Raw genomic sequence first — 20,589 nt, forward strand, 5'->3', positions numbered from 1 at the left:
CTTGTTTAGGAGTTCCAGAGGAAGTTGTCCCAGCTGACTCCGGAGCAGAAGAGACTGACGGACAAACTCAGAAACATGTCACTGAATAACCTGCCTGGTTAGTATTGATGGATGAAATGATAGAGGGTGAAGTTAATTGGGTAGTTAAATCACATTAAAAAAAAAAACCTAAATAAGTGAAAGGCATAAACATTCTTAACACGCAGCAGAAACAGAAATTGGAAACACATGAATGAGAATGTAATTATAGATTTTCACTTTGTAATCTTTCCTGGTGCTGTCAAGATTCCACCTTTCTTTTCTTTCCTCTTCTGATTCTTACTTCTCTAACTGTATTTCATCTGTTCGTAGTGTCAACCATGTCCACCCTGAAGGTGGCAGTTACAGAGAAAAAAGGGACATGTGTTAAACTGCAAGAGCAGCTGGAAGCTCTGGAGAAAGAGACCGCTGCCAAACTGTCTGAGATGGACCAGTACAACAAAGATATGCAGGTGAGAATTAAATGTATTAAAACATAAGTAGAGCAGCTTAACATGGCATCAGTTAATAAAACTTAACTTCACGTAGAATATGTGTTCAGGTTTGCCAGTTCTTTTCAAAGGTCCTCAAAATATCTCATTGAAATTATTATCTTAATCACTTTTAAATCATTTGTATGTAACTATTAAAACATCCTAGTAATTAGTCTCTCTTTGGCTGTTAAGTGACTGCAGTCAGCATCCTGTAGCTTGCACTCGGTGCTTGCACATGGTAGCTGTGAGTGAGCACTTTGGCTGGCCAGTTGTTTGATGACATTAGCAAGCTCTATTTCTCAGCCAGTGTTACGTTGCACACTGTTAGTGCTGTAGCAGAGCTGAAGACAGGCACTCGGAAACACACATAAAATCACATTTTTCGGATTATCCTAGAAAATTTGGTCTTTACATAGAAGTCAATCCGCGGGCTGCTAGAGGCAACAGAGAAGTGGGGGAGGTCTCAGTTCTTAAGTTATGCTACAACTAGTTGATTCATTCATTCATTATCCGTAAACGCTTATCCTGTTAAAGTTTGCGGGCTGCTGGAGCCTGTCCCAGCTGACACTGGGAGAGAGGCGAGGTACACCCTGATGAAGTTTCCAGGCTATCACAGGGCTGACACACACACAGACAACCACTCACACTCATTAGAATCACCAATTAACCTGCATGTCTTTGGACTGTGGGAGGAAGCTGGAGAAAACCCACACTGACATGGTGATAACAGGGAAACTCCACACAGAAAGGCTGCCCCACCCTGGGTGCTAACCTGAAACCCTCTTGCTTTGAGGAGCCGATGCTAACCACTGCATCACCAGGGCGCCACAACCAGTTTACCTATTGGCAAAAAAAAAGATATTACTGGTAAAAAGTTACCTATCTTTTGTATTTTGCTGCCTCACACTTTGTTATCATCAGTTGCAAATACAACTTTTAGCTTGTTTGTTAAATGATCAGCACCTCTTGCAGGCAGACTCATTTAACTGATAAGCAATTAGGGTAAATGACTTGATTAAAAGTATGATGCAGAGTATGAAATGGACTTCTGCCTGTGATTGTGCAGTGCAATGTTAGTACATTATGTGAATCATGACATAAAATGAACAGGGTAGTGGTGGCAATGTGATACTTCATCATCCAACTGGATCTTTTTCCTGTTGTTTTCCTTACAAACTGAACTCATCTTTATATCTTGTTTGCCTAATTTTAGCCTTTTAGTGCCTTTTTAGGGTTAAAAAAAGCAAAAGGAAAAACCGTTTCTTTTAAGTTTTAACACATTTAGGTGTGTGCAATGCCTGTTTTTAATTTACACAAATATTACATACTACTATAGCTTGACCCTTTATGCCTTTTTTCTCTCCTCCAATCAGTTATCTGTCGTAACCTTCTATCTCACCTTTATTATCTGTAACTTTGATTTCTCTCCTCTGCAATTCCCTTCTTCTCTTCTTTTCCTCTGCTGGATGCATTTCCTCTATTTCTCCCTCCCCTCTCTCCCCTCTCACCCATCTCTTACCCCTTGTCCCCATATTTGCAGTATGTGGGTGATGAGGACTCTATGCTTCAGGCTGTCCTCTGTCTGCTGGCCTGCCTCCGTAACCTCTTCTACCTACTAAAGGTTTTCGCTTTAGGTCTCTTTGTTGTCCTCAATTTTTTCCTCTCTTTGCATTGCTCTGCTCATATTTCTCCATCATGCTGACATCTTGTGTCTGTGCTGTTTTAACTCTTTTGATATATCTCTCTTCTCTCTGTCTCTTACACCCCCCTACAACTTGCTCAATGTTTAGGCACCTTTGTGCATGCTCTGTGTGTATGTGCATGGTGTGTGAGGTCAGTCCTTCGCCCATCATGTCTATCTAGACAGCTCATTCTTTAATTCAGTTACATATCTTTAACTCTGCAATTAAATGTGCATTTTTATGTGTGTGCCAGGAACTAAGAGAGAGTCAGAAAAAACAGCAGGCAGCACTCGAAAAACTACGGAGCATCAAAGAGGACAAACGACGTGAGCTGAGTCGAAGGAAGAAGGAGGAAGAGGAGAGGAGGAGGAGGGAAGAGGAGAGGAAACGACAGGAAGAGGAGAGGAGGCGGAGAGAGGAAGAGGAGGCTCAGAGGTATTTTGCTTTTTCAGGGGTTCAGTTTTGGTTTCTCTATTAAAACTAAAATGAAAAAAAAAAACTTTTTCACATTGACATACAAATGTTAAAATAATGTTATCTTTTCACTCTCAGGCGTATTAAGATGGAAAAAGAGCGCCAGTGGCAGGAGAAGCTGAAGAGGGAGGAAGAGGAGCATCAGAGAAGGCTTAAGGAGGAGAAGGAGGCGAAACAAAAGGAGGAGGAGGAGAGAGAGAGACGGGCTCTCATCCAGGCTGCCAAGGAGGAGGCCGAACGAGAACTCAGGGCAAGGGAAGAGGCAGAGCGGAAAAAAAGAGAGGCAGAGGAGAGGAAGAAAAGAGAGGAGGAGGAGCGGCAGAAGCAAGCAGAGAGACAGAGGCAGGAGGAGGAAAGGAGACAGCTGGAGGAGGAGAGGAGGCAGCTAGAGGAAGAGAGGAGGAAATTGGAGGAAGAGAGGAGGAGAGAGGAGAAGAGACGGAAAGAAGAGGAGGAGAGACGCAAGAGGGAGGAGGAGAGGAAGAGGTTAGAGGAGGAGCGGAGAGAGGAGGAGCGTCAAAGAGAGAGAGAGGAGGAGGAGAGGAGGAGACAGAGGGCGGCCTTGGCTGCCGTTCGAGATGCAGAGGAGAGGAGAAAGCGAGAGGAGGAGGAGAGAAAGAAGAGAGAGGAGGCAGAGAGGAGAAAGAGGGATGAAGACAGGAGGAAGCTTCAGCAGCAGCAGGAGGAGGAGAGGAGGCAGCGTGAGGAGGAAAGAAAGAGGGCAGAAGAGGAGAGAAAGAGAAAAGAGGAGGAGGAGGAGAGGAGGAAAGCAGAGGAGGTGAGAAAGAGGAAGGAGGAGGCAGCTCGTCAGCAGCAGCAGCCTAGTGGAGGAGGGAAGGTTGATATTCACGAAAAACTGTCGGCTCTTCTGAGAGGACTGGAGGAGAGGAAAGGTAAGACACAAACGCACGTTTTTAAGTTTACCGTACGTCTCTGTCCTCCCCTCCTGTCCTCAGTGTCTACCCCGATATGCTGCTTTAGGTGGGCAACCCAGAGCCACTCAACACAGGAAATCGGCGGCTCTCACATCCTTCAAAGCTCTCTACCCGTTCACTGCCCGAAACAACGAAGAGCTCACCTTCAATGCAGATGACATCATTGAGGTAAGATTGAATATTCAGATTCAACTTTATTCATTCAGGAAGGGTAATTCAGTTTTTACAATCTACACAGACCAAACATGAACTCACAGACAGAAACAAGCAGCAGCAGGCAGTAGTGCTATGTCAGAGAAATCAATATATGGGCAAAAGGTGCACACTGGCACCTGGTGTGGTCCCGTGCATACTGACTCACACGAGGACCAGGCAGAATAAATAAAAAATTCCCATGCTTTAATACATATGTTAAAGCTTATAAATAAAACATTTCAATGCATTGTACATCACTTAAATGGATTCATAGTATGTATGAATAGGCTTGCCAGCCATGTGAAAAAAACAGACACAATGATAAACCAACCATGTGGTGTCATTTGAAAAGACTACTGTCAACATTTAGCAGCCTGATAGCAGGATGATGGTGTGAAAGGAAGAACTTTTCTTCAGATTAGCAGACCATGTAATCATATCCAAATGTCAAAAGTCTCCTTACTCTTCCTCACTTTTTGACTTTTCTTCCTCTTTGTTCTGCCAGGTTGATGAGACGACAGAGCGGGAGGAGGGTTGGTTGTACGGCAGCAGACAGGGGAAGATGGGCTGGTTCCCAGAGAGCTACGTCGAGAGATTGGCCCCATCAGACACAGCTAAAAACACTCCTGCTGTTGCTGCTGCTCCTAAAGTGCCGCTCCAGTCACAGCTTTCCAATGCCCTTGATGCTGCCAAGGCAGCAGGGACAAAGTCTGCCTTTACGCCAACGCACTCTCCACACCCTGCACCCTCTGAGACACAGGGACAGGTGAGATGTTCATACCTTATATACAACAAGCCCTCTTACTGCTGCAGCCTTGAATGGCCATGGTATGATAACTGTCTGGTTATACAGAAACACTCAAATACTCTCTTTGCTGTCTTTCCCTCTGTGCCTCTGACAGAAGGTCGTGGGTAACCTTTTGGCCCAGGCCCTGTGCTCATGGACAGCGAAGACAGACAGCCATCTGAACTTCAATAAGGACGATGTCATTCAGGTGTTGGAGCAGCAGGAGAACTGGTGGCTGGGAGAGCTGAACAATGAACGAGGCTGGTTCCCCAAAACATACGTGACACTGCTGGGAGAAGAAGAGAGTTCAGAGTGAGTCTTCATATTTTCTCCCCATGATTAAAGTAGTTTGGGGACAGGGATGTCTCTTTGTAAAAATTAATTCCTCTTGGAGCCCTTTCTGGAGCCCTTTAAAAGCAATATCAAATTCAAACAAGCCATAAAGGAGACTTATTGGTTGAGTTGGCAAATTACCACTGCTACTGAAACACGCACAGTCGTGTATTTCACTTCCATTATTCCCCAGCTATATTAGAAATTAGTTTGCATTTGTTTTTGTTTTTTTTTTTGTTCAGGGACTCAAGTAAATGTCATAAAGTGATGACTGAATCATGAAGTGTGACACATTTAAAAAGAAAATTGAGGCACATAGGGAGAGACATGAGGCAAAGTTACTGTATGAAGTGGAGGGGACAGGTGTATGCCGGTGTTGTTAAGACAACTGGATGTTAGTTATTGTAGTTTGTCTCGCTGATTTAGATAACATGCATCAAAAAAGGCATTCCTGTTCTAAATCTAATCTGACTGCAAATACTGCATACAGTTTTATATTCAGTGTGGCTTGCATTGATATTATGTCATATCTGGACTTATCTAGACACATCCTGTTCTTTTCTCTGGCCTGTCTCTTCTCTTGGTCCCTCATTATTTACCCTTTATTGCTCCATTTTGCAATTCCACAATAGCAACACCTGCCCACAGCTGTTGTCCACAGCCGTCGTCCACAGCTGTTGTCTACAGCAGTTGTCCACAGCATAAGCGCGTCATGTGACAGTAATAATTATCTGTGCAAAACACAGTGCAGTGTTTTTAGTTATATGGATTAAGTGTGATCTTTTTTAGCAGTCAGATTATTCCGTTTCTCAAGGAATTGTATTTAGCCCTATAAATAAAACACAGGGCTAAATTTGTAGCCCATACCCAACTTTCACCTCGCGCAAAAACTCAATATCCTGAAGCACACCTGGCTACTTTCTTTACATATTTTGTCGCTATTGGGATGCATTTTATTTCAGGCAAAAATGGTAAAAACATGCATCAGCCACATGAAAATGTCTACTGTGTGTCAGTGAGTGTGCCTGAGTCTAAAGGTACTGTAACTGTTAAGGTATGTCAAGTATTTACAGCAGAAATGACTTCTTTCCTCGTGTGTGATGAGGAATCTGCAGCGTTCACTTACAAGTTGCACAACCGCATCACATTTATACAGTATGATTCACAGCTCGCTTTGTATCAAAGTGCTGTGGTGAAGAGGAAGCTGAGGTGAAGCTCCTGATTTACCAGTCTGTCCAGTCAAGTGCACGTTCCAACATTTACCTCTGGCTAGTAACCAAAAGAGTGTGTTTTTACAGGTTAAGGGGAGCAGAATTGCTGCTCATTTGTATTGAAAGGAGTCACTTTTAGTTTTGAATAGTATGACTCCTGGTATTCCAACTCAAAGACCCCGGGGCAGACCGTGTAGCAGGGATTGAGAACCCCATCTGGCTTTAGAAGGCCTTGCATCCCTCAGGACGAGCAGGAGAACGCGGCATGGAACTATTTTTTGGTACTTCTTTTGAGATCCAGATAAATGTTCTGGGATGGTTGGATGGATGAAGTACATGAATGACTACGTTAAAGTTGTCTTTCTGTGTTTCAGCGTGAAGAGCTCCACTTCTGACGCTTTGGAGTCTGGTGACAGCTTGCAGCTTGAAGGTACAGTAAAATGGATCATGGCTCATATTATTTTACATTTTATGATGATACTCAGGTAACAGAAATGATGTTTCCTTTTAGTTTTATCCTAAATTATGTGTTATGTCTCAAGTTTATGATGAAATCTGTATTTTCTTCAAAATCTAGAAAGTCTTGTCTAGGTTGGAACCTTTTGCTACGTTGCTGTTACTTATGTTTATGTTCTTTTCCTTTCCAGAATACACAGCGTTGTACACCTATGAGTCTCCGGAGCCTGGTGATCTGACATTTAGAGAGGGAGATGTGATCCTGGTGAGCAAGAGAGAGGGAGAGTGGTGGCAAGGCTCTATAGGCGACAACAGTGGTGTTTTCCCCAGCAACTACGTCAAACCCAAAGAGACAGATGTAAGAACACTCAACACACGCAGATATACAGGTGGAAAAAACTTAATCCGTGTATTTTTGTTGTAATGAAGATATAATTGTGTTTTTGTAGACATCAAGTATATCTGGAAAGAAGAAGCCGGGTAAGATCACCACCTTGTCTTTTTGAAATCTAATCACTTACATAAGAACATTATACCTGGTGTTGCATTTTGCAAAGTTGCATTTGTGTCTTTTGTGTGCAGAGATTGCCCAAGTGATTAGGGCCCACCCCTCCACGGGCCCTGAACAGCTTAATCTGGAAAATGGCCAACTCATCCTCATCCTCGGCAAGAACGCCTCCGGCTGGTGGCTGGGAGAACTGCAGGTCAGTCAGCGCCCGCTGTTCACAGTGGTGCTCTGTAGGAACTTACTGTACAGAAGATAACCACAAACAGCCTGAGCACGTCCTGACGTTGCACACTAGATCAGTGGTTCCCAAGCTTTTGGTTTGTGGTCCACTAAAATGAAGAATTGTTGACTTCCATTCCAACACCTTTGCCATAAATGTATATATCGGTTGTGACTAGGCGTTGGATGGGTGATGAATTTGAAAAAATGCGATATACTCTGATATAATTTTATGTGCATTATGAGGGATAAACATAACGTCATACCAATGTATTCCATGTGCTTTTTAGTAATTTATTTTTGCATAAAATGCAGGCAGTGTTTACATGCAGGAGACTTGCTCTTCTTAACACATACACACACACACACACACACACACACACACACACACACACACACACAAACCCCCCTCCAAACTGGTCAAACAATCCAATCAGTTCACCGTCAGTCATTGCCCTGATTTTGTTTGTGTTGTCTGACTCTAGGCCCGAGGCAAAAAGCGTCAGAAGGGCTGGTTTCCTGCCGCTAATGTCAAAATATTGGGATCCAACAGCGGCAAGTCCACGCCAGCACACCAACCAGGTAACACACACACACACACACACACACACACACGCACACACACACACTTCTCCAAAACTAGAGGTGAAAAGAAAAAAAGTAGACAAATAAATTGAAAAAAAACGGTATCTTCTCTCTCAGTCTGTCAGGTGATCGCCATATATGACTACACAGCCGCCAATGGGGACGAGATGAGCTTCTCCAAAGGTCAGCTGATCAACGTTTTGGACAAGAATGACCCTGACTGGTGGAAAGGAGAGATCAACGGGGCCACTGGTCTGTTCCCCACCAATTATGTTCAGATGACGACAGCAGATTGTGACCCCAGCCAGCAGTGTAAGTAACATGATATTATGACTACACTATACATGAAAGGAAATATGCATGTTTCAAACACAGATGCTCCTGTTCCATGTTGCCTTAAGCCGCTATGACTAACTAATACTCACCATTTGTTTATTTGTTAAACCTCCATCTACCATAACTGATATTTCTTCATCCACCCATCTCTTCATCCTTTCCTCTCACTGACTATTTTACCTTTTCCCCTTTTTTTTCCCACTTCCTCCCCTCCCCAATCTGTGTTTATCCTCCCCTTTCTCTCTATTCCTCGGCTTCTGTCTCTTTTTCCTTCTAGGGTGGTAGAAAGTCCTCTTCCTCCTCCACCTCCTCTTCTTTCTTCCTACTCCTGACTTCAGAGAGACCCACTATTACACACTGCTCTGAAGGGGCGGAGTGTCTGGACTCCCTATCTACTAACTTCTCCCACTGAGCTATTGCCTGTGTGTGTGTGTGTGTGTGTGTGTGTGTGTGTGTGTGTGTGTGAGTGTGTGTGAGTGAACAGGTGTCTGTATGGTAAAAGAAAAAAATCCCCATGTTGCCTGTGAATGAGTCAGGAACTGAAACAACTTTCTCATCATACAGAATGAACAACTCGTTTCAGTCCATGGGGGTGATTTTATTTTCTCTAACCAAGCACTAGACACCAACGTATACGTCTCAATCTAGCTTAATTTTAAGTTGACAGTAATGAGTAGTTATGCCAACACACTGGTTTTGTCAGGGTCTAAAGAGTGGAGCAGAGCGACGTAAAAACAAACAACAATTTCTGGCAATATTGAAAAGACATCCCATCTGCGTAAAAAGTTCACTGTGTTTTTTAAAGGAATATTTAACCCCTCAAACGACCATTTGTTTATCAGTTACTCACTTTGTTGCACTGAATTCATTAAGAAAACTTTGATTTTCTTGCATGCCTCCAGTGAACAAAGAATCCAAAAATGGAAAAAATGATTGATAAATAAATAATAAGGATCTTAACAGAATAGTGTCTCTCTGACAGTGATCTGAACTACAAGTGAACAACAAGTATCTATGCTCTCTTCAAACTAAGGCTCCATAGATAAAAACATTTTACCTCACTGACCACAGAAGCTGCTGGTCTTCCCCTGTAAGCGCTGGTTCGGATTCACTAAAGTCACGCAGTAAAACAAACAAACTGCCTGATCAGATACCTTTCACTATGCGGTCAGACAGAGCTGTCTGTCTGGATGGTGCTGAGCAAACGACTGGGTAAATGACACTTGGATTAAATTGCACGAGTTGTATGAGAATTTGTCGATGGATGTTTTGATGTAGGTTTGCTGTTGTTTAAGATGCACCCTTATGGCTTCAATTCATCAAGAATTTGTACTGGTTTTGACTTATTTGTTCACTGTGGAGCCTTTTCGGGAAAAAAAGTTTTGGGGGGTGAGTAATTGAAAATTATTTAGGAGGCAAAGTGTTCCTTTAACCGAGACACGGCTGTTTCATTTCATGATGAAATGAATCAGTGAGCTCTGTGGAGTGGACAGATTCAAAGGTCTGGACCCCTGCAAATTTTCTAATGACTCTCAATTCTGATTCTGTGAACTGTTACAGCGTTGGTGCCTTTCGTGATTTCCTCGCTTCTTGTTTTGATTCTTGCACTATGATGCTAAAATGCTGGAGTAGAGTGATAGTGGGTCTCTCTGTGGCTTGTCTCTCCTCTTTCCCTTTGTTTCTCTTGACAAGACACTTGTTTTCCCCTTTTGTTCATCCTGTATCACCCTCTTTTCCCTTCATGTCTTTTCCTTTTCCTTCTCTTCTTTTTTCCTATTCTTAAAGATTATTTTTTTTTATCTTTCTCACTCCTCAATTTCGAGAGTTCAGCTCACACAGAGCCCACTATTTTTCTCTGTTTCTCCTCAGAGTTGTGTTCAGACCTGACTTGTAAATTGTACTGTCACTTTATACAAACAATGAACATTGTACTAATACTCAAGCCTGTGGGTGTTTTGGGAAATAATGGACAGTACAAATTCTAGCCCAGTGCTCCTGCAGTTGTCTTAATAATTCATTTTATTTACATATCACCTTTCAAACATGAAATACAGCTCAAAGTGCTTCACAAAGAAACAAAAAGGAAATATTTTTAGGCATATAATGCTTGAAACAGGGCCGCCTGCAACATAGTGTAAATGCAGTTGCATTTTCAATACAAATACAGTAACTTCGAGGGCGAAAATACATTACCACGCAAGTTTGACTTGGTAATTTTTTATGAAAAATATGTTCTTAAAGCAATAAAGTAAAAGATATGTTCAACAGTAAACTGGAGAGGAGATAATTCCAAAAAGAGATGTAGCACTACATTTTGCTTCCAACTGTTACCATTTTGCAGTGGGCTTTTGATTGTGTGCCTTTTTTTTTTTTTTTAAAAAAAAAAAAACCTTCTGTTGAGCTTAGTTTTGGCTGAAAATGATACGAGCAGAATAGCACGGTTTGTCGTCTGCATTTAAAAGCCACAACTAGATCAGCTGTTATTGACTGACAGAAGGAACATAAGTATTTTTGAAGTGAAATGAAGCAACTCCTTACCATATGGCGAACTGTTTGAAAGCCATCAACAGACGTTAACTTTGACTCTGGGGTGAAATCACAAACTGCTGCTGCACCTTATATTAACTGAATGCTTTTTTGCTGCTGCTCTGAACTTTTCAGTCTGTCTAGAGAGTGAATGCATGTCAGCTCATCGCATTCACCAAAACGCAGGGCAAAAAGTGAAAGTGAAAAAATGCTTTGTAAGCTTCTCATGAGATACTGTAACCGCTGAGCCCAGTCGTGTTACAGGGGAGATGCTACAGTTCAGATATCTTTAGTGCTCTGCCATCAAATTCAGTTTAGTGATGAATGCTAATGCAAGGAAAGCAAATGGATGCTGAACTGCTTGCTGTTTTCATTTAATTCAGAGATTACCTGGTTAACAACAAACCTCCCTTATAGTTGTGAAAAGCTGCAGCAAAAACAGGGTGAACGACACCGGCGGAAAGCTGCATTGAGAGCTTATAGCAGCTGTTAGCACGACTGCTCTGACAGCATATACAGAACATTTGTGGTACGAGATGGTGTAACTATTTTTGAAGATGTGTCTAATATATTTTCTGACTCTGAAATGAAAAAAATAAAGATTGGTTTGAGATGAAAGTTTTTTATTATTGTTAAATTGAATATCAGTCTTCACCTCTGCAGGGTTTTGTGTGTTTGAATGTGTTGTGTGCAGTGTTTATATTGTCAACACAGTACGCATGATTAAGATGGATAGATATACAGTATGTGAAAAACCTTTTCTAATGCTTTTGTAACCTGCACTCAGCTAAACACAGAGTTAAACCTCCACCTGTCTTCCTTTTTGTTCAGGTAATATTAAGTATCTGATATTGACTTTTCTAAGAAAACGTTCCTAAAATATCTTAGTGGTAAAAGTCACTGAAAAATAGAAAAAAACAAAGCTTTTTCTACTCTGAATCTGTGTCGCAGGCTGAGAAAGAAGGAATTCCTCTTCCTGTTTTGGTACAAACAGATTTAGTCTCTGAGAAGTTGTAGTCAGATACCAGCAACGACAAGATAACAGCACAGGGGGAGAAAGAGACAAACAGGAGAGACGTAGTACAAACAGCCAAACTCAGCAGAGGAAGACAACTAACTAAAACCTAAAGACGGTCAGAATCAGTCATAGCAATGAATTTACAAAGCAGCTTTCACTTTCTAAATCTCTGGGATGAGACGGATGTTGAGGGAGAGAAAACAGAAGGGTCAGTGAGGGAGCAACAGTCAGCTAGTGTGGGACCATCACATTGTGCTAATGGGCTCCTGATATCAGGTAAGCGTGTGTGTGTGTGTGTGTGTGTGAATGCTGATATAGACTAAAGTCTTTCCTGTTTCCATTTCCATCCCTCTTCTTTCCCGTTGTCATCTCTCTCCTCCTTTCTAAACGTTTTAGTGATGTGCACATATCTTGAGCAAGTGGAATATAGGAAGTCAAAAGCAGTAACATGTTTTTTTATGTTTCTAAATGTCCAGCGGGGGGCGCTGTTTACTTTTTTTGTATATGTTCTACAACCCTCCTCTCCTGTGTTCCTCCTCTCCTGCAGGGTGTGCAGACCTGAACAGCCTGGACACAATGAGCACCCAGGAGAAGAAGAGACAGGGTTACATTCATGAGCTGATCCAGACTGAGGAGAGATACACAGAGGACTTGCAGATAGTGCTGGAGGTAACGGACAGATGTCCTGCTTAACAACATATAAAGCAGGGTGTCTGCAGGTCCTTGAAAATCTGAAAATGTCCTAAATTCAGTTCTATTAATATAAGGTTTTAAAAGTCATTAAATAGACATAAATTCAAATTCACAAATTCTTACTAGCCACAAATATTTGATCTATTTTCAGTTATCTAGTTATCTATTCATTTGTTTTTGTCAAAATAAGTCCAATTCTCTTAGGTCAATGTCCACATTTCTGTGCTTTATATTTGCATTTACCTCTTGGCATAATGTAGAATAACCTAACTCACATTAACAGTCGTACTCCAACAAAAATGAAACTACTTCCGCACAGGACCACTGAGTATATTTTGCTTACTTTTATACTGCCTGACTGATACTTGTCAGGGTGTCTGCATGATTTTCTGATCACATTCCTGGCAGTGTGTGTAAGTCCGTCATTGTCTCTTGGCTAACATTTTTGCTCCTGTCTTTGTGTTTGCATGCATTCAGGTTTTCCATAAACCCATGCTAGAGTCAGGTCGGCTCAGCGATGCAGAGATGGCCATGATCTTCGTAAACTGGAAAGAACTTCTAGTCTGCAACTCTAAACTTCTCAAGTAGGTTTAACCTGTGCATGAGATCTAGACGGGACAGTAGGTCTAACAGTAATAATGGTTATTTTAATGTTGTGTCTGTGCAAAGATACAAAGCTGCTTGTGTTTATAAGTGCACATTGATGTGTTTGCAGGGCACTTCGTGTGCGTAAGAAGATGGGCGGGGAGAACATGCCGGTGCAGATGATCGGAGATATCCTGTCTGCAGAGCTGTCCCACATGCTGCCCTACATCCGCTTCTGTTCCTGCCAGATTAACGGGGCAACGCTGCTTCAGACACGCATTGACAACGAGCCGAACTTCAAGGACTTCCTCAAGGTAGCAGGGAGAGGAGAGAGAAGGAGGAGTGTGACAGAAGAATAAAGGAGATGTGTTGAAAGACGTATTTTAAAAATCATATGCTCTGCAGTCACATGTACAAAGGTAGAAACAAGACTCTTGCTGTACTTATTAACCTTATCTTTTATTCCCATCAGAAAATTGCCACAGACTACAGGTGTAAAGGCATGCCGCTGTCCAGCTTCCTGCTGAAACCCATGCAGAGGATCACACGCTACCCACTGCACATCAAAAACGTACGCCATCATGTTCATGAGCGTGTTTGTGTTTGAACTCCTCATTAGGCGGTTCAAATACTGACCTTACTGTGTGTAATTAGAGAAAAAGAACAGTGCTTTGCCTTTTCGGCTCTTGCTGGTGGGTGTGATTAACTTGTCTGTGTTTTATGTGTGTGTGTGTGTGTGTGTGTGTGTGTGTGTGTGTTTAGATCCTGGAGTGCACCGCAGAGGGCCACGCTGACAGAGGTCCTCTGAAAGAGGCTCTAGAAAGGGCGGAGGAACTCTGTCAACAGGTTTATTTCTCCTTACTGATTCCTTACTTGTTACTTTAATTTAAAACCTTTTTCTTTCTGTGTGGAAAAGATTTGCAAGTTGTTTCTTTGTATTATATATTATTGTGTTAATCAGGTAAACGAGGGCGTGAGAGAGAAGGAGAACTCTGACAGACTGGAGTGGATTCAGAACCACGTACAGTGTGATGGCCCTGCAGAGGTATAAAGCTCACTAATTAAAGGTGTAGCCATCAAACAAATACAATCTCCTGCCAGTGATTCTTTTCCCTCAGGCTCCTACTGCCTTTCTCTTTATGTACACAAGCATGAACGCCCCTTGTTGCTGAGTGGCTGGAATAGTGTTGCATGGCTTGGTCTGAGCATTTCTTTGTTTCCGAATAACAGAGCCATGGCTGTGTATGAACACTAGGGCAGTACCTGACTCAGAATTGGATTTGGCTGTTCAATACGAATATTCAACCATGCTTCCTATTTGTCCAAATTGAGTTTGAGAGAGCTAACTATGTTTACAGCAGAATCAGGAATTTGCAGCAGGATTTTTTTTGCTGACACTAGATATCAAACAAAAGACATCATCTGTTTCATGTTACGTTGCTGTGAGCTGTAAATTTCGCTGCTTCTAAGCAGAAGGCAGCAGACAATGTTAACCCTCTGGAAAGTTCCTCAGTCTCACTCAGAATCACCCGGGGTCTGGGTCTGCAGCTGCCTGTTTCAGAGAGCACCGTGTGAGCGAGGAGCAATTACTTACTGGGATGTTTGTGTCCTCAAAGGCAGACACTGTCTGACAAAAAAAAACTGCTCAACTTGAAGAATCTCAGCTAGCTGAGGGATCTCTGACTGATAATTCAAGCTCACAACTTTCAGGCAGCAGCCCTAATTAACATCAGATGTTTTTGCAGCACACACAGCTGCTGGGCCATTTGGAGATATTTGCTAAATTTCTCAAAAACATATTGGATGACAATCGCTGCCTACCACCTTTAAGTCGCAATATAGTATGACTAAAGTTCATAATGAATTCAATTTGTATTCTCTTGTTAACCTTATAAGTTGGTTTCTAAAGATAATCTTCCATAATATGTTATTTTAAATAAGGTAAAAGATTCCTCTAAAGTTACTCTCTTTCAACAGAACCTGGTGTTTAACTCTCTTACCAACTGTCTGGGCCCCAGGAAACTGCTCCACAGCGGCAAAGTGAGTACAACTGCAACGTTTCTGAAACTGTGGTAACCAGAGTAAGTGAACTACTCCAGTGGGGCTTCATATTCTGGATAAAATTATCATTTTTCATTTTGCTGAATGAATATTTTAAATGTTGAAGCATCCAGACAGACTGGGGAGTACGGGGAGGTGAAATGAAAACATTAGAGGGTCAGGCCGCGGGCTGTCGTGGTCACATGTTACCTCAGACCACAGAGTAAAACCTTCACAGTGATCAGCGAGCTGGTTCATCTGAGCAGAAACCCAACAGAAGGATCTCAGGCAGTGATGATACAGCAGCACCATGAATAATGTTGTTATATAAACTTAGACATTTGCTTTTTGGCCGAAGAATTAAACTAAATCTGGTGCTGAACAGTTGACTATAATACCACCATCATCGCTGAGCAGTTACAGAAGTAAAACTGTTTTGATTATAATTGTAAATTCTGTCAGTGGTGCCCACAGTTCGATCTAAATGTGGTAAAATGACTTTTAGCCGGTAAGCTCCCCACTGCTGGAGTCAGCTCCCTTTGGGATGAAGATATGTTTTATAAGCTAAGCTTAGCAGTTTTTAATTAACCCTTTAAAACCTGAGAAAATTGGCTTGAAAAAGTTGGAAGGCATGAGCAACTTGGTAAGAAATGAATGACCAGATATTACCCTGAGCCAGACAAAAAAAAACTCCCAAGTGACATAGAATTTTCTGGTTGACCTTTTTATCGTGTAAAACCCTTGTTTGTTTGTTTTTTGATAATTTTCTAAAAACTCTCTGTCTATCTGTATTTTGTTTTGTTTTTTTAAACAAATTTTTTGGCACCTTTTAATAATTTTTTGCAGCGTGCAGGGCATTTGATCATTTGAAATCAAACCAGTTTGCTCAGGATTTGAAATTTTTAAATGCTTGTGAAAGCTTTCTGAATACAGCACAAGAAAATGGATGTCAATCCACGTTTTAAAGGGCTTATAAGCTTTTGTTATTTTTATTTGTTTTTATAAATCTGGCTTTAAACCTATCTGCAAGTTTATAACTTGCCTCTTATTTTATACTTCTATTTTTTATTTTATATCTCTTTTTTTCTGAATCTTTTTTTAATCTGTTGCCTGTAAAGCACTTTGAATAACCTCTATATAAATATGCCTGCCTTGCCTTACTTATTGAATAATATGATACGTATATATGACTCGTGTCTTTTCAGATGCACAAGGTAAAGAGCAACAAGGAGCTCTGGGCTTTCCTCTTTACGACTTTCTGCTTTTGACAACACACGGTAAACAGTTCACTCCTCTGGGCCTGATAAACTGTTCAGCAACAAGAACAACGTACAGCTCAAGATGTACAAGCCGGTAAGACAAACACACACACACACACACATAGACACACTCTTAGAAAATGTGCATTTTCTTGTCGAGAATCACCTCTGATGTTGTGTTTTTCCTTTAGCCTGTGCTGCTTAATGAAGTGTTGGTGAAGCTGCCGGATCCTTCCAGCGACGAGCCCACCTTCCACATTTCACACATCGATAGAGTCTACGTACTCAGAACGGACAACATCAATGAACGGTAGTTGTGCGCACGCGCGCGTGCACACACACACGCACACACACACACCACACACACACACACACACACACACACACACACACACACACACACACACACACACACAGACGTGGTGTGTTGGGTTTTTCTTTTGTTTCTGTGGCTGCTTGTACAATTGCTGTTTGTGTTTGTGTTGTCAGGACGGCCTGGGTTCAGAAGATCAAGGCTGCGTCTGAAGAATTTATTGAGACGGAAAAGAAGAAAAGGGAAAAGGCCTATCAAGGTTTGTCCAGGGTTCTCATGGTCATGGCAAAGTCATGAAATTTCACAATCACATTTTCCAGGCCTGGGAAAGTCAAGAATTTAGTGAATCATGAAATTTAGTTGTGCGTAATGAAATGTTTACACTAGTCTTCCACAGTTGACCTTCCATGTAATGTAACACGATGACTGATTTATTCTCCAAATCTGTCAGCGTAATGTAGCTCTGACATGAGCTGATGTGTGACATTGTTTTTTTTCCTTCATTTCCTGGTTACATTCTCTCTCTCCCTTCATGTATGCCAGCTAGCTGAAATTGCAGTTATGAGCAAGAAGAAAAAAAATTATGGGTCCTTGAAAAGTCTTGGAAAAGTTTTTAAATTTTGTCCATGAAAATGTGTAGGAACCCTTTTTGTCTCTCCACTGACACAGCAGTACTGATGGCAGCCAATGTCTGGATCAATCAATTTGTGTGTGTGTGTGTGTGTGTGTGTGTGTGTGTGTGTGTGTGTGTGTGTGTGTGTGTGTGTGTGTGTGTGTGTGTGTGTGTGTGTGTGTGTGTGTGTGTGTGTGTGTGTGTGTGTTGTTTTTTGCAGCACGATCAGTGAAGGCGAGTGGAATCGGCAGACTTCTTGTCACCATCTTAGAGGCGACTGAACTCAAGGCAGCCAAACCTAATGGTGAGCATGAATACACTCGTGTTGCAGGACGCTCCTCACGGTTCAGTGGACAAAGAAACACATCATGGACTTAAAACGTGGTGGAATCCAGATTTTAATCTCTGCTGCATGCTACATGCACTGCTGCATGGATACCTAATGAGGAGAAAGATAAAGCCGCATTTATTTATGGTGCCCTGTCATCTTTTTAATTTTTTTTTTACATCAGTTCAGATTTAGTCAGAGGATTTTTCTGTCTCCTTAAATGTTCCTTCTTTTTCTTGACCCTCCATTACTCCTCTTATCTCTCTCTTCCTCTGTTCCTCGCCTTTTTTCTCTCTTCTTTCCTCTCCCTACTTTTACTCCCTTGTCCCTCTTATCACCTGTGTCCATGTCCTCGCCCAGGTAAAAGTAACCCCTATTGTGAAGTGACCATGGGAGCTCAGATATTCACGTCCAGAACGCTCAACGACACTCTGAACCCCAAGTGGAACTTCAACTGTCAGTTCCACATCAAAGATCTTTACCAGGACGTCCTGTGCATCACCATCTTTGAAAGAGACCAGTTTTCACCCGATGGTCAGTCACCAGCTTATTTCTTCCCTTTTCTTCTTCTCCACCTCGCTCCTTCATTGACTCCCACTGATTTCACTGTAAAGCTGCAAAACAATAGCCCAGCACTGGTCAGTGGTTGTTGATAACACCCCTTGGAAATCGAAAAATGAACGAGGAGGCTCCAGACTAACTCAGAGTCGTGATCTGGTCAGGCTAACGACCGACTCAGGTTTCCTTGTTGCAAAAGTCTGAAATTATTTGTAAAATTAATTTTAACCTTTAAAACCTGAGCAAATTTCTCTTGATTTCTTTCAAAAACATGAGGAGAAGGCAATGAGCAACTTCCCATGACGTGACCCAAAAAGCATTAAGCAACAACAACAAAAAAGTGAACAACAAACACGAAAATCAACAAATCATTAAACTATAAATATATATAACATTTTTCTGTAACATAATTTAAAATATAATAATAATTATAGAGTTTTCAGGAGATTTTTCCCTAGTTTTCAGGATAATTTTCTGATAATCCTCCCCTCTTTTTCAAAGCTAATTTTTATGTAATTTTCTTCTTCACTTTTTGCTACTGTTTCTTGCAGTTGCTATAACATTTCTTGCCCAGTTGGTTATTGCCTTTTTTCCCCATGTTTTCAAAAAAAATCAAACAAATTTTTAAAGGGTCAAATAGCTTGTGAAAGGGCGTCTAAATGCAGCACAAGAAAAACTGATATCAATCCAGGTTTGAAAGGCTTAAACATGATATTCTGTTGCTTAACTTAGACTGTAGATTGTGATACAAAAGTAAAAAAAAAATCTTGATGGTGAAAAAAAACCAACTTAATTCTCACTTTTGTGTCATTGTAGCCTCACACATACCTGCCTATCACATTTCCTGAGCTCTTTTAAAACCTAATCTTTCTATCTCCTCTCTTATATCAGACTTTCTGGGTCGTACAGAGGTTCCCGTGGCAACCATAAAGAAAGAGTTTGGAAAACAAGGGACCAGTAACACGCCGCCTGCTGCTGCACGAGGTTCCTACAGGGGAAGTGTGGGTCCGCCTCGACCTGCAGCTCTTTGGCAATAAATAGACAAATAGGATGAAGTGACATAAAAACAGAGTCTTCTACACAGACATCCAATAAGGATATTTTCCTCCTGCAGAGTAACCAAATAAGAAAGGCTGCTTTTGTCACCTAAACAAACTCAGATGCCCCCTACACATGCCTAATATCAAACTAGACACCTCTGTACTGAACTCGCATCATGCCTTAACATTTTATATTAACCTGCACTAATAATACCTTTCTCCTGATGTCATCTGAATCTTCCAGTAGGGAATTGGTGTCTGAGTGACATCATCTGAACCCACCAAAAGGAGTCAGATCTCCTGTGTTTTTCTCGCTGTTGACCTGAGGTAGAAAAGGAGGCCTGACTGGTGCCGCTGTTTGTGCACCTGCACAGGATGTACTGTACTAGAGTTCAGAGGGACGTAGAACTGGACAAAGACTGCTTCAAAACAAATAATCATTATATTAATAATCAATAAATCTATAACTATAAAGGGTCTTGTATGTTACCTAGACTCTAACAGCTCTGTATCTCAGTTACAACAGTTGGTTTTAATTGTTTCATTCACTGAGACGCACTTTGCCAAGTCTGCTCAACCGAGGGCCGTTTATTGAGTCTGAGTTTAGTGTTTTTTCTTAACCTACAAGATATGTATATGTTGACTTTTTTGGGGGCTGAGGTTGTGACTGATGGCTTTCAAGAGACACTGCTGTGGACTTTTCTCACAGTGACATTAAGTGTGTTATAAGCAGTAGACGGCAGATAACGGACAGCAGCACGGACTGCGGGATGACCCCGACGAGAAGATTTTGTCGTTAGCTTTGGTCTGGAGTCAGTTTACTACTGTAGATAGAGGATCTCAGGATATGCTGTTCCGAGTTGAAGGTCCGTCTATGTTTTGTTCTTTGAATTTTTCTTCCAGAAACAGAAATAAAAAATACTTATTAACTTAATAAATTATTTGATTTTCATTTTCATTTAAGAAATAAAAATTAAAAACCATTTTAGTTTTCAGTTCAGGGTCAGCAATGGAATACAAAGAATACAAATGCCTCTTTATTTTCTTTTTATCCTGTAAAAAAACAAACACCAAGAATAAATAAGATAGAAGATTAAATACCAAGAAAAAAAAAAGATGATAAACCGGTCTGAATACTGGAAGTTTTACTGTGTAGAAATATTTCTCTTGCTAACTACACCAATTTGATTTTAGCTCACATGCATTTAACAGTGTTTTTTTTTAAAAAAAAGATTGAATTATTATTATATATATATTATTTTTTTTTTACCAGGACAACCTCTGGTTTCAGAAATGACAAAAAATGGAGAAAAAAAGGCTGGTTTTTCATCTCTTTTCCTTTCCTTTTCTTCTTTTTCCTTTCTTTTGATAGGAGAAAGCGGA

The 20,589-nt window shown here is 41.3% G+C and overlaps 1 protein-coding gene across 1 annotated transcript in view; it reads left to right on the forward strand.

The window, feature by feature from the left end:
• The window catches only part of LOC121950508 (intersectin-2-like), a 38,927-nt gene extending 19,687 nt beyond the window's left edge, over positions 1–19,240 (forward strand). The window contains 29 exon segments of the mRNA XM_042496566.1: positions 10–97; positions 352–491; positions 2,448–2,629; positions 2,747–2,869; positions 3,660–3,771; positions 4,304–4,564; positions 4,701–4,897; positions 6,504–6,559; positions 6,777–6,943; positions 7,035–7,065; positions 7,168–7,289; positions 7,798–7,894; positions 8,015–8,209; positions 12,325–12,446; positions 12,948–13,054; positions 13,186–13,369; positions 13,528–13,626; positions 13,818–13,901; positions 14,017–14,100; positions 15,033–15,095; positions 16,301–16,343; positions 16,346–16,381; positions 16,384–16,448; positions 16,546–16,664; positions 16,844–16,926; positions 17,501–17,584; positions 17,969–18,142; positions 19,058–19,104; positions 19,106–19,240. Coding sequence (XP_042352500.1) covers positions 10–97; positions 352–491; positions 2,448–2,629; positions 2,747–2,869; positions 3,660–3,771; positions 4,304–4,564; positions 4,701–4,897; positions 6,504–6,559; positions 6,777–6,943; positions 7,035–7,065; positions 7,168–7,289; positions 7,798–7,894; positions 8,015–8,209; positions 12,325–12,446; positions 12,948–13,054; positions 13,186–13,369; positions 13,528–13,626; positions 13,818–13,901; positions 14,017–14,100; positions 15,033–15,095; positions 16,301–16,343; positions 16,346–16,381; positions 16,384–16,448; positions 16,546–16,664; positions 16,844–16,926; positions 17,501–17,584; positions 17,969–18,142; positions 19,058–19,104; positions 19,106–19,207 — 3,267 coding nt within the window. The 3' untranslated portion in view covers positions 19,208–19,240.
• The last annotated feature ends 1,349 nt before the right edge of the window (positions 19,241–20,589 follow it).

This window comes from Plectropomus leopardus, chromosome 1 (assembly GCF_008729295.1).
Source record: "Plectropomus leopardus isolate mb chromosome 1, YSFRI_Pleo_2.0, whole genome shotgun sequence".
Classification (NCBI taxonomy): domain Eukaryota; kingdom Metazoa; phylum Chordata; class Actinopteri; order Perciformes; family Serranidae; genus Plectropomus; species Plectropomus leopardus.